The sequence below is a fragment of the Numenius arquata genome, chromosome 6, assembly GCF_964106895.1.
Source record: "Numenius arquata chromosome 6, bNumArq3.hap1.1, whole genome shotgun sequence".
Taxonomy (NCBI): domain Eukaryota; kingdom Metazoa; phylum Chordata; class Aves; order Charadriiformes; family Scolopacidae; genus Numenius; species Numenius arquata.
The window spans coordinates 55,780,352-55,794,653 of NC_133581.1; the positions used below are offsets into that span (position 1 = coordinate 55,780,352).

A 14,302-nucleotide genomic window follows, 5' to 3' on the forward strand; every position below is an offset into this window, starting at 1 on the left:
TTGTGCAAATTCCCAGTCTAAGAAATACATGACTATTTATCTAGATTAAATTGATTAAAATTAAATTGATTGTTTAAAACAGTCAATTCTTTCAAGCCTTAGTACACACTGAACCAAAAGACACTCCCTGTCCTGTTATTTAACTACATTACACTAGAGAAACTAGGTGGACAGAACAACAGTATGGAAGCACAGAGGAATCGGGAGACAGTATTTTACAGGGCAAAACTCTCCCCTTTCAGTATATTGGCAACAAACAAAAATCCCAAAAAACATGAAGAGAGGCGAGGCAAACAAAACCTTTATACCGTTCACCAGCTCTATACACTGAGGCATCATCTTTCACTGCAGACAGAGCTTTAAGTCCCCTTCTAATTCTTTTCTGGATTATAGTTTCAGAATGATGTCAATCTTTATCATCTCACATGGCTGGATATACAACTGGTAGAGTATAAAGCACAGAAACAATCAGTTGAAAAGATGGCCAAAAGCATGGCGTATTTTCAATTCTAGTTTGTTATGTAGTTCTACAGATCTGCCAACTCAATTTTATGAGAAGCCTTGTTATAAAAGTTTCAAATACATGTTCAGTTTTTGCAGTATCACAGCATTCTGCCAATATCTTGCATAATCAGGGTGGTGGAGCCAGAGTGCTCTTGGAGAAGACAGTGCTATATTAACAGCTGAGATCAACTCTTAAAGCAAGGCATTGTAGTCAGTAATAAACACAGTGGTGCAGAGTGGCAAGTGTGTGCCTGACCATCTACAGGATTGGTAATCTACAAATTAGGTAATCTCCAGGATTAGCTAACTGCCAGTTTTACAGAAACTGCTGCACCAGCAGCTCGAGCTTAGAGTCCGAAATATTAAAGTAAGGACAAGAAAAAACAATTCCGCTTTAAACAAACTAGACCATGATTTTCAGGAGGTCAGGGCAAGTAGACAAGAAAGGGAGCTGTGACAGAGCATAGCCACAACCATTATGTCCACTTCCACTTAGGGGCAGAACCCTAAGCAAGTTCTAGACTACAGACAAGAAAATAACAGCAAGATGCAAATCAAAAGGTTTTAAAACAGGAGGATTAAAGGGAAAAAGAAAGCCATGATTGAGACTTTCAGGAGAAAGGAGGGTGGCACAAGAATGTTTAATCCCATACATTTAACTGCTGTACAGGAGTTACACACAGAAAACAGTAGAACGGTTCACATGATGTGAAGGAGCAGAGAACACTAGTCCCAATTACTAAAGAGATCAGAAGCAGTTAAACAGGGTCTCTGCCAGTCAACACACAGGAATGCTGCATTTTTGCAGGCATATTAAATGTTTCGTTTCCTGAAATAGCCCTTGTTCTTTCCCCAAACATGGGTCAGCTCTGAAGCAGGCAAATAAAAAAAAAAACCCAAACCAAACTTATTCTTTAAAGACGACTCGATCTTAACAAAACAGTTTGCAATTTTTGGGCACGCTATTCCTAGATTCTTCAAGAGACTATTTAAAGGCTTACCCACATATCCAGCTGAATGGTGATTCTCATTTTACCATATAATTACTGTGTGACACTTGCATGCGTACAACTGGCACTGTGGTAAGGTATTCTGCCCTTCCAGAGTTCTGTTTGGGGGGGAATTTCAGAGGATGGTCTTTTTTATTTACTCCATATTTATTTATTTAAGAGCAATGTGGTGCCAATCACCTCAGAAAAGACTCAGAGGAGCACTGGTAGACCTCTATTATTAACTCCCAATTAACGCCAGAAGCATACCTTCAGAATACAGCTATAGCTTGGAAGAGTAGGATGAAAGTCAAAGATTCCTTGAGTTTGCAACTTTTCTAGCAAATCCGTTTCACCTTGATTTCTTCATAAGGTAACACTTGTTAACACTTGGTAGCATAAACAAAAGCAAGTTTTTGGCATTCAAACGAATAGTTAACAAGTGAATTCTCGCTCTAAGTTCTATTGCTTCAGATTGAAGAAAAAAAAAATACATTTTATTTAAGGACAATTACCTGAAAATAATACTTAAAAAAACCCCAACCAACCAAAACAAAACGCCCAGCTATTCACTGCTGTAAATGTCTTTTTCATTAATCAAGAATCTAATACTTTTTCCCTATCAAGAGTGTTTCTAAAATGTTTAGTTCACCTTCATCCTTGTGATCAACTAAAGATACAGTTCTTAAATTCTCTCATCTTAAACCACTTTCTTCAACACTAGGTCACTGTCTCTTTTCTATGCTCTCCCGAAGCATCATGAATGCTGCATACAGAGGTAAAAATCATTTCCTCTAAAAGGAGCATATGTGTGTCCTTTTCACACAACCTTGAACTGGGAATTTGCAGGAAGTTGCTTGTCTGCTTTGGCTACTTGATCTATTCTGCCTTTTTAAGAAGGGAGACATAGCCTTGTTTTCACATGAAGTGGGATTATGCAGAAACAGGCCTTCCTCCCTAATTTACAGTTCATTTATTTATTTATTTTTAAACAAAAGAACTTTGTATTCTCCTACCACAGATTCATGTAACTAAAACTAATGTATTCCTTGTGTTCTTGGTACTTATGCCCAGATTGGGAAGGAGGAGGGAGGACTCAGAAATAGTTCTGTCACCATATAAAATAGTTAGAAAAATTTCTCAGAATGGGAGAGGGAAAAATAGGACAATATATACAGATTACTTAAATAAAACTATTACATTTTTATACATATTTATAAATGAGTTGAGATAGCAAGGGAAATGCATCTGTACTATTTAGATGATTGCCTACTGTATGAAATTAAAATATTATAAAGCAGGTAAACTGGTACTTTCTACACAGGACAGAACTTTACAAGGTGAACAATCAAAATACTGAACTTAAAACTAAAACACCACCACACCAGATCTTAGGTATCTATTAACTTTTCCAAAGAGAACATTAACGTTCACCAGTTCACACGCAGCACTGCAGTAATTTACCATATTTAGCATTTAACAGAATAGTCTACACCATTACAGACCAAATTGTGGTTAATTTTACCTTTGATTTTAAGTGTTTCAGGATTTAATAGTATGTTTATACATAAAATTGCTACAGCACATAGCATAACAAAAACATTATCCTGTCTCATTCTGAGACTTACTGGCTTTTAAGTCACTTTCCCTCATCCTTACCCAAAATAAAACACAAGTGACAACTGCAGCAAACAAAGACCTGGAAGACAGCCAGACTTCTAGTTCTATTTCTGTAAAGTGGAGGCCCGCTATAGACTGCAGTGTTCAGTATCAATTCTCATAACAAACTGGTGCCATTAGAGAGCAAGAGGTTTCTAAGTGCCCTCAATTTCAGTTAACATACAAGCAAAACGGCCAACAAAATTTATTCATTCTTAATTCTCCAAGATGGAAAATTTAACGTCTACTTTATAGCAAAACAGTACAGAGGTACAGTCTCTTTAATAGAAAAGAATGTCATTTAGAAAGGTTAAGTGGAAAACCTCCGGAACTAACTAGTGGCTCTGGCACAGTTAACAGACTGTCAAAGTGAAAGAGACCTGATAGCAAACCACAGCGTTTCAAACAGTGAGCCACAAATGCAAATCTATTAAACAAGGGTTTCACATTAGCCATTAATGTTTCAGATCACTAACAGCTATTTAACAAAAACAATTAAATTTTTTAAAAGGTAATTTTGTCAAATAAAATATTACTGAGGTTTTTGGTACTGAAAAAGGCACACACTTCAAGAAATCTTTTCATGGACCTACCTATTTAGCATCAGACAAGTCTGAACTTGTCTGATCACCACCATCTTTTAGATGCAAACATACAAGAAAAAAAATATCACGAATGAATAAGCAGGTTAACAGCACCAACGAACATCATCTACATACAAACTGTTACAAATTTCAACACCAGTGCTCTACAGGAATGAACAGAGGCAGCTGACAGCTCTCCAAGCTAATTCTTTCAGGTTGCTTGCAGAGTCCAGAAGGGTTACGCTCATCAACTTTTAAAAAACGCTTCCATAACAACTCACGCATGTTCTAGGATTTAAGTTTTTCTTTAAAGAACTGCAAAGACTTCCATGGTAATGGACTTATTTTCGTTCCAAACTGCCACAAGCTAAACCTACACGGACCTTTCCTTCGCATCCAGGTGGCCAGAGCTGGCCCTCTGTCTCGCCCAGAGCTTTGATGCGACTCCAGCCCTTACCCCCCTGAGACCACAGCACTGCCCACTGCCGCTCTCTGCAAGTCGAGTGTGACATTAGCCAAAATTCTAAAGCGAAGTAATTCTTTCCCCTTTCCTCCTGGCCAAAACAGAGCAGTATGGGTTCGAGGTTAAGTCAAGACAGACAGAACATCAAGTCTAATTTCTTAAACTGCGCTCAACCCCCAGCCAAATCCATGAATTACAGCAGTGACATGTCCTCTGCAGTTAGAATTACCAGGAAAGAAAAAAAAAAAAAAAAATCTGCAACTCTTGCCAAAAATAATACAGCTTTGCACATCCACAGAAACTTCTGGAACAGTAATCTCCCAAAAAAATTCCAGGCAGCTAGTTTTGCTGTAGCTTCTCACTCGCCTCTCACTTCAACAACCACAAAACATTTTTCATTTATTATCGTATATAAGTGACACTGTAACGAGTGATGTTGATGATGTGCAACACCAATGAATGGCATCCAGCTGAAGCATTAGGGCTGACTGCCAGTGAAATAGATTTCTTAAATTAAAATCCCTTTAGGCAAATGCAATCTCTCTTTAAGTATATTGTTTAATATTAAACAATATATCAGAATGGATATCCAATGCAGCCTGTTTCATTCTGTCCAGTATAGCTTGTCGTTTCCCTTTCAGAGATCATTTACATGAGATGTCAAACGCTAACCAACCAACAAGAATAGCATAACAAAACAAGAAAAAAAATCAGCCCACACTTCAAATACTCTCTTCTCTCAGCATTACATTTTACAAGCATTCTCTCCATGGTTCCAGAAATACAAGCACTGCATTTTTAAGATATCAGATGCAAATAAAATAATTTATGAGAAACAATATATTCCTTTTTCCTTTACTCTGGATTAACAGATTACAGGCCTGTAACTTCTGCTCTACAAAAACACGAAGGAGGAAGAAATTCTTTTAAGAGTTTAGCCCTAAAAGTAAATCTTAAATATATTCATTTGACTTGCTTGCACATAGAAAGATTATGCAGAAATTATCAAATATTTGGAGGTTTTATCTTTTTTTTAAAAAAAAAAAAAACAAACCATACATTTACAAATTCTGAGGAAACTACATATTCAACAGGTAGCAGCAACATATTTGATATCAAAACTAGAACAAAACAAGAAGTCAATATTCTTAAGGTATGACATTCTGAAAGGGTCACGTATCTAGCTGCCTTAATAATTTACAGAGTTCTCAAAGCACTGTTTTAACAAAAGGACAAATGAAGCATGTTTTGATGCTTGAAGAATTATTAGAACAAACTTTCATGAACTACCATTTTAAAACCACAAAATTTTAGTTTAATGTTGAAGTCTGATTAAACAGTGCAACACTGATTATAAGAACAATGCAATATTATTTCCATGTTATTTCCTCTTAACGATCCTAAAAATTGCAATCAGCTGCTAATTCACTGGGGACTGCTAAAATTATTTTTTTTTTCCTGGAAAAATCACAGGCTTCATTCTGCAGGCAATACTTAATTCTTTAAGGTACACTATGTGCCTCCACTCCCATCTGGCTGGAAAAGCCTTGGTGATCACACCTGCACCAACTGGGGCTGGCGGCCTCCCTTACAGCAGGGCCTGTTTACTTTCATTTGAACCATTCCCATCTCTAAATCTTCTATACGCTGACTACAGCTGCAAGGATATTTGATATAATGGTACACAGCTGTTTTACGAAAACACAAAATTTTCTATATTCTTTATGCAGTCAGACTAATTTGTATTTTTTACTAAATTTATACTGAGTTGTCACCAATAACAAGATACTTTTTCCTGATAAATGACACAACTCACTGCATTCTAAGTTACCTTGTAAAAGATATTTAAATAATTCCATCTAATGTATACGACTTTTTAATTTTTTAAAAATAAATGTCCCTTGCCTTTGTACTATGTATTCACTCAGCTTCATATTAGGCTCTCTGAAATTGTTCAGTCTCTTCTGGTCTTTACTAACAACCACATTATACAATCTTAAATATTTTTTGATGATGCCTGACTTGCACCATTGCCTTGCAGGTTTCAACTATCAATCTTTCACCAAACAAAATTTTTTAGATTTCTCCTCTTTAGCTAATAGACAACCTGCAATCTATAATTCACAAGCACTCTGCCTCTTTTCACCACTATTCCATTATTTTAGCTTACTGAAGAACTGCTGCTTTGGATGTCTTGACAAAATAGAGGGAAATGAACCGGTACGCCCTTTCCTCCCCTCAAGTCTTAACCATGAATCCAAGGTCACGCTTCAGTGTATCATTGCTGAACCAAAGACTAAAAAGTACAGCAAAAAGAAATTAACACTGGTCCAACACACCTTGCAGGCCTACTGAAAGGATTTTTAGTTTAAAAACAAGAGAAAATTCTCTCCTTCTGCCGGATGTGCAACAGCAGAGAATTCTCTTCTGGATACTATTTTAGCCTCCAATATGCAGGGGCTAAGAGCAATAAACAAGACAAATCATTTTTCATTCATAAAGATGCTGAACAGAGTTGAACTGAGATTTCCTTCCTTCTCCCCTCAGATAGTCTGTTGGCAATAGCCAGCTTCGCTCCCCTGAGCACATGGAAACATGCCAATTATTATGCTGGGGGAGCTGTCACTGAAGAAAAAAGATAAACAGGAAAATGCAGCACTACTCTGCTCAAGCTGCAGGATGGTGCCGCATGCGAAGCCACCTCAGGTAGCAGTCACTCTTATGTGGGCACACTATTCTTTTAATCTGATCCTGCAGACGAGTCAAAGAAGCAACTGGAGAAGAAAGGACACACAGCTTATGCTTTGAAAGCCAGTTTAGGGAACAGAGAAATTTAAGGAATAAGGCAAGGAGGTGATCACAGCAGAAGACACACTTCAAATAACCTGCTATATACTTCTCTTGCACTACAGTAGGAACATGTAAAGAAATATCCTACTTCCCCTGCCCCCAAAAAAGACCTTGTTTTTGTACCTCATGCATCTAAGAATATCTGTGTAATGACAGTATCTTGTAGATGCATCCAAGACAGACAAGCTGAAGAGTACTGTTATATCTTCCCCTGCTTACACGGTCACAAGCTGTATTCTTCCAAACTCAGAGAAAGGATGTGTGAGCTGTGCTTCAGTGGCTGAGATATACGCATGTGCATACATCTCAGCAAAAGGGGAATGGCCACCACATGAAAACATGCCCCAGCAGATTTAGTCTGTCCTACAGCCAGCAAGCAGAAACCTTAGATTAGATAAGAACTTCTGCTAGACACAGAGCTCATTGCTTGCATCTTACAGAAGGCATCCAAGTACTAACAAAGCTGAAGGAAAATCTTATAAATAAAAGAAAAGCGACAGAAATACCAAACCTAGAACAGATCAGATCAAAATCACACAGACTGTTTTGCAGACTAAAGCAAAACTAGAAATATTCAACATACTTTAGCCAGGAAACCTAAATTCAGAGAGGTACTTGGTTTCTTTATAATGCTTTTTCCTCTTAAGTTTCAACTGATGAAGTAGCTAAAAATAAAACAACATAAAGCAAGCCACAACTGGCTCAGTATAGCTAGTTAAGAGTGGCAATATTCTGGGTGAGGCAAGAGGATACATCTGACTACTCAAGTGTTTTGAATAGCTACCTACTCAACTATTCTCTATTTCAAAAGTCTAAATAATTATGTTGCAGGAAGTAAGTCATGCAGCAGCAGATGCCACCATACAGGAACACCTGTTCCTTCAAACACCAATACAAAAGAAAAAGGAAGCAATAACCATTTTCCTTTGAAAGGAAAGAATCCAGGTTTGGAGGCCAAAGATAAAGTACTTAAATACCCCCAAACTGTGGGCAGAACCCAAAATAATCCATTCAGTACTATGTGCTAAATACAGAATGCAGTTGCCCTTGACCCAGCCCTGCTCACGTGTTGATAAACTGTCAGAAGTAACACATGCATCTACAGAACTGAAAAGCCCAAAAGACGCTCTGGAGCAAACTTCTTTTTTCAAGGACACTTTGATGACAATGACTTAGATTTTTTACAAACACGTGCAACAGCTATTTTGGAATGGTTAACTCTGGGGTTTCTTTCCACTGTTTTTTCATTAGAACCTGTGATGATATGCAACAATTGCCTAATTCACTGGTCAGGTTAAACAGCTGCTCACGTGGAACTGCAGCAGTACTCAAGTGCTGGCAAACCAAAAGTGCTTTCAGACCAGCTGTATGAATGCTCATGTACATCTACTATAGTGAGCACTTACTGTTGTAGCTCTTACCTTGAACACAAACACATACATAAGTCTGTTACTGTAAGCATTTAGGGCAAATGGATTACGGAGTCACAGGCACCATTAGTGCTCACCAGCCACTTTTATTCAAGCCTACCGAGTTAGCAGCATTTATGCAGCTCTAGAGAATAATTCACGGGGGAAGCACACCAGCTTTTCGCCTCCATCCGCGGTTGCCAAATGAAATCTACCTTCAAAGGCGATGGAAATATACATGCCTCGGTACAACAGCGGGGAGCGAAGCGTTCCCCGCCGGGTCCCATGGCCCCCGGCACAGAACAGGAGCCCCGCCGGGAGCGGGGCCCTCCCTGCGGCCGCCGTGCCGTGGGGAGGGTGGGCGGGCTGGGGTCTCTCGCCGGTTCAGAGCCCTGAGCCCGCCTCCCGCCGGTCCCTCGAAGTTCCCGGTCCTTCCTACCCGCGACTCGGGGCCGGCAGCCGGACGGACCCCTGGGCCGTGGTCCCCCGCTCCCTCCCTCCCTTCCTGCCTGCCGGCCACCTCACCGATGAGGACGCGCAGGTGCTTGAGGCGGGTGAGCGGGTCCTTGCGGGTGTCCAGCACCTTCTGCGTGGATTTTCGCACGTCCCCGTGCGGCTTCTTGGAGAACATCCCGCCGGGCCCGGCCCCGGCGCCGCGCTCCAGAGGCGGACAGCGGCCTCCGGATCCGCCCGCACCGGGGCCCCTACATAGCCAGCGGCGGCAGCGCCGCCTCCTCCTGGCTCCGGCTCCGATGCGGCGGGGGTAGAGGGGCGCGGCGCGGAGTCAACTCCCCGCGGGCCCGGGGGGAGGCCGGGCCGGGCCGGGCCTAGACTCCCCCTTCCCTCCTTCTCCTCCCGCTGCTTCACGACAGCCGTCAGGTGCGACCCCAGGCGTCCCTATGGCAACCGCGCCGTGACGTCACGGCCGGCGCTCCCCAGCGCACCTCCGAGGCGCGGCGGCGGCGGCGGGCTGGCGGACGGACAGACAGACAGGCGGACAGGGCTCCTCCCTTCCTCCAGCCCGGGAGGGGCCGCTGCGTCTGCCCGGGGCTGTCACGGGTGTCCCTGCCAGGGGATGGAGAGCCGGGAACCGGAGCAGGGCAGTCGGGTCGTCGCTGCAGGAGCCTGTGGGCAACAGCGAGTGATGCAGAAAGCTTCACTTCAGCTATTTATACGTAAAATATAAAGTTATCCCATTTCACAGCTACTTCTGACCATACAGAACAGCGAATAAGGAGATAAAATCCAGGCGGGGACTGCCTTCGTCCGGGCGGTGACTCCAAACCTTTACTCATGATGCCTCAGTTGTGCAAGCGGCAGCGCTGTGCCCCGCCGTTCCTCTTTCCACACCGGCCTTCCGAGCGCTGCCACTCCTCACCCCCAGCTCCTGCCCAGCCGCCGTTCCCCGCTTTCCCTGCCTGCGCCTTCGGCTGCAGCGCTGGCACGGAGAGCGGGCCATCACGGGTGGCTGGGTCCCGCCCGAGGGTCTGGGGTGGCCTCCTTTCTTCTGCCTGCCCCTTCTGCACGACCACGCTGATCCTACAGCAAAGCCAGAAGCGGGGTCAAGGGATGACATTTGACCACCTCGCCGGTGAGGCCCGCAGCAGCAGCCAGGGATATGTACAAGGTGCCATATAAACTCTGCTGCCGAGGGCTGAATTTGTAATATTGAAAAAGCCCAACGTTTCTCTAAAAACCTGACATTAGTTTACAATCATGAAATTTATGAAATAGAGAATTCTTGGACTTTTCAATAGACACGTGCTGTTGTATCATGTAAGACTCATGATTTCCAGTGTCACTTTGCTTAGACGTTTTTAAATAGTCCCTGGCACTCGGTTTTGCATGAGGAAATCCAGTTCCCTCACCTGAGTGTCTGATTACAACAGCTGGAGTTTCTAATATTGGCAATATTTAACTATTTGAGACATTATAAATTGTAAGAGTTGTTAACATTTACATACCTCTTACATAAATAACATAACCTGAGTATTCGAAGGCACAACCAATAACAATTAAGGTTACAAGCATAAGGGCAGTGGTATGTAGTCAGCAGGGCATCAGTGAGGGAGTCAGCATCATCTGCCTACCTATGTGGTCTGCCCCAAAGCATCTCATATTCTACCATCTCCATAAATGAGATCTGAAGATTAGCAATGTTAGGTAATAGATAGTATTACAATAATTTATTTTACCATAATGCAGTACATTTCTGCATTCTAAGATCTGACACTGATACATTGATTTATGTGCTTTGCTTTCTAAATTTCATGAGTTCTAAGCACATTTTTGTATTTTGACAATACTTTAAACGATATCTTTCCTTTGGAGAATGCGCTTGCTTTTCTGAAAATTTTTTGGTCTTTAACTCAAGACAGAGCTTAAAAATAATAGATAGATAAAGACCTCACCAAAACATTAAATGACAAGAGGGAGTGGTGTTAACCAAGATATAATGGCTTCTACAGAGAACCTCCTTGTGCAGAGCACACCAGACAGGAAGGGCATGTTCTGTGCACAGCGAAAGCAGTGATCTTGCAAAGGCTTGACTTCGAAGCATGTGACTTCGATGCCTTTGATTATGCATGGAGGACAAGGTTAGAAAATAGCAGGATTAGTTAGGGAGGGGTTAGGTTCTGCTGCATTCCAGGTGGCTATTACTGTACCCAATTCTTTGTATTTCCACTTTGAAGACAGAACTTGTCAAATATTTTTGTCCAGCCGTGAGGGGACCCCCATAAGGAAGTTTAACCAAACTTTTAAAGGAGTAGGGTAGACAATTATATGCTGCAGAACTTTTTTTCCTTCTTTTAACTCTCTCTACAGGGCCCCATAGGGCACTCAAAGTAGTGGGGGCAACTGGGTCACATTCATACCACCAATTAACGTCTCACAATTCATCTAGGATTTATGATTTCCAAAGAATTCAGCTGTTGCCAAGTACTTAAAAAAATACAAATATTTTTTTGATATATCAAAGAGAGCACAAACCCTTCAGTTCTAGCCCGGTTCAACATTTCACATTTGAAATGATTATGTTTTGGACTCTTGCAACTCCACCCAGAAACCCAAGTTTCTGGAACGCTTGCTTTACTAATATTTACATGATACTAATATATACATGATTAAAAGGGAGTTAAAATTACTCAGAATTTCACTAGTATTTCCCTTCTTTCAGGTAACTTGCATGAGTCTTAAACCTGATCCCTCAGAGATGCATACTTTTATTCTACTAAAGAGCTGTTTGCCCTCGTGGTCCTTTAAAAGAAAACAGCAAATTTAAAATAATTTTTTTTAAAACGTTCAACTGCTTCTCATCTCTTCGTATTTAGCTCAACAGCTGATCCTTTTGAGGTTTCTCTCTAAGTACTCTTCTTTCTACTTTTCTATACTACCCTCCACAGTTTCCTTCCTATGGGGGTTGTCTTGGTTTTGAGAAAGACGCCTCTCTAAATTGCACCCTGGGCATTAGGACAGTGTGTTGCAATCCTCTGGGTGTATAACTTTGCCTGTGCTACAGTATTCCTGTTTGGGAACCATCCTGAGTAACACATTTTTTAATTAACTTCACTGGCAACTATTTATTTTGAGAAAAAAACCCACCAAACCTAGATATTTAAGGTCTGAATAGTCAAAACTGGGTTCTGTACAGTTTGGTACTCTGGTGTAACATATTGATACTGGAGACGTTGGCCATTTTGACCTAAGCAGTCAAATATCAGGATCCTGTAAGGTATTTCTAATATGAGAATAACGGAACAGCTAGCTGTTCTTTCCACAAAATCCTGTTCCTCTGAAAAAAAAAAAGTACCAATTCCCATTTCATTTACACAACCCCATAGCTCACAGATGAAATCTGGATCTATATGCTTCTGTAATTAAGGGAAAGAGCTCTTCATGAGCTTATACTCTCCTGAGCAACCAATTCTTGCTTTATTGCCTTTTTTGCTAAGCAGTGTATCAGCATTAATACTTTTGCATGAGCATCTGGTACAAAGTCAGAACACTGCAGTCTTTCCAACCACCAAAGATCCCAAGTTTGAATAAATTTTTCCATGAGCTACAGAATTAATGAAGCCAGATTTCCTCTGAATTTGTACTCTAGCCACTGAATGCCATGAGTCACCTCCTTGCACAACCATAAACCTTCCTTTGCTTAGTCCTTCCCTACCTATTTGAGACAAGCAAGAGGCCTGTCTGCAATTGGTGCAGTCAGTACCTGCACACAGGTTGGTGAGTCAGACTGCTGTCTCTTGGAAGGGTAAAAACTAAGTTCCACGTTTCCTTCTGTGGGGTTCTTTGTTCCAGATACTGTTTCACAAAACACGCAGAAACTTGGTATCTTTAACACTTGTGCTCTCGTGTAAAATTGTATCTAAATTAGACAATGGCTTCAATAGTATCTGGGAGAGCGCAAGTGAAAAAAAAACCCAAACAAAAACCCAACGCAACAGTCATTACCTAGGTTTTATTTTCTTAACTAGGATATGTCAGCCATGCTCAAAGAACAGAAGGGATATATGGCCTATCATGACGAGAAAATTTCATACGCGTGAAAGTTATTTTCAACCAATGTAATCATTACTAACTCCTGTCCAGCGGTGCCAGAGAGTTTAGACATTTTTGCTGTGCAAAGTCACCTCCAACTCACAATGTTTGAGTTCTAATGTAAGCACTAGCACCCATATCTGATATGAAAGAGGTTTTGAAATGTGAATACACTGATACAGTGGCAGTTACAACAACTTCTTTTTTTAACTGAAAGTGCTCAAACACTCTCTCTCAACCACTGAGAGGTTTTCTTTTTCTTACCCGAATTATGAAATAGTTTTGCAATATTGACAAACTCACAAAAGAACTTCCAGAAGAGAAAAGCCCTGCAGAAACCCTGCATGTCTGCCAGCCTCTAGGGGAGAGCCAGTTTTGCAGAGACTATTTCTGTTTTATCAAAGGAAATATTTTGCCCCCAATCTCTCCCCTTATCTCATCTACAGGAGTAAGCACAGTCTTTTAGAAATAAGTCATATCTCTTTGCATTTATTTAGATTAGTGGTTTAAAACTTACTTTACACCATTTGCAGCATATACCAGAATATCTTGCCTAGATAATACACAACCTGAGGGAGGAACATGATCCAATAGCCTTCAAACACAGGTAGCAGCTTGCACACCGTGACTGCTACTTTAACTTGCTGCTGACCTTCTCCTGCAGGGAAAATAGTCTTTTCAGTGTTCTTGTGACCCACCTCCTAATATTGCACTTTGAAATTGAGAGTGAAGAATCAGATTTAATTCGATAGAGCATTCAGTGTATCATTTCTTTGTGATACTGGGTAAAAAATATTTCAAGTGACATAATTTTGTCTGCCACTGTCCACAAACACCCAGTGCTACCACTTCTTTCTTAACCCATACCACAGGTGAGGCCCAAGAACTGATCAAAATTTTGTATGTATCTTCCAGATAAATTTTTCTCATGATTCTTCTTTCATTGTTAATAAGACATACTGATAGACCTGGCTGGTATGTTGATGTCCTGTCCCCTTTGGAGGACCTCGGCCCCCACAATCAAATTTGTGATGACCAGTCCAAGACAAACTACCTATCTGAACTGGGAGAAACTCCTAATGAGAAGCTATTTCAAACTCATTAATATGTAGTCCACTTTATTGGCTCAAACACAGTAAAAGCTCTTTTGTCTTTGCTTCTTCCTTGAAGGTTTCATCTTATAAGGTTTTCGTATCTATCTCAGGTTTTCATCACACCTGTATCTTACTGATTCACATTATATATCTTTGGCTTCTCTCTTTACAATCCTCTTCTTGTCAGAATTATTCAGTTAGT

At 41.0% G+C, this 14,302-nt stretch overlaps 1 protein-coding gene across 5 annotated transcripts in view; it reads right to left on the reverse strand.

Moving 5' to 3' along the window:
• RALGAPA1 (Ral GTPase activating protein catalytic subunit alpha 1) overlaps positions 1-9,332 on the reverse strand; it is a 127,340-nt gene extending 118,008 nt beyond the window's left edge. For all 5 annotated transcript variants that reach the window (XM_074148830.1, XM_074148829.1, XM_074148828.1 and 2 more), the window contains exon 1: positions 8,984-9,332. In XM_074148830.1, the coding sequence (XP_074004931.1) occupies positions 8,984-9,089 (106 nt within the window). In that variant the 5' untranslated portion in view covers positions 9,090-9,332. The remainder of the gene's footprint in view (positions 1-8,983) is intronic.
• Positions 9,333-14,302: the final 4,970 nt, after the last annotated feature.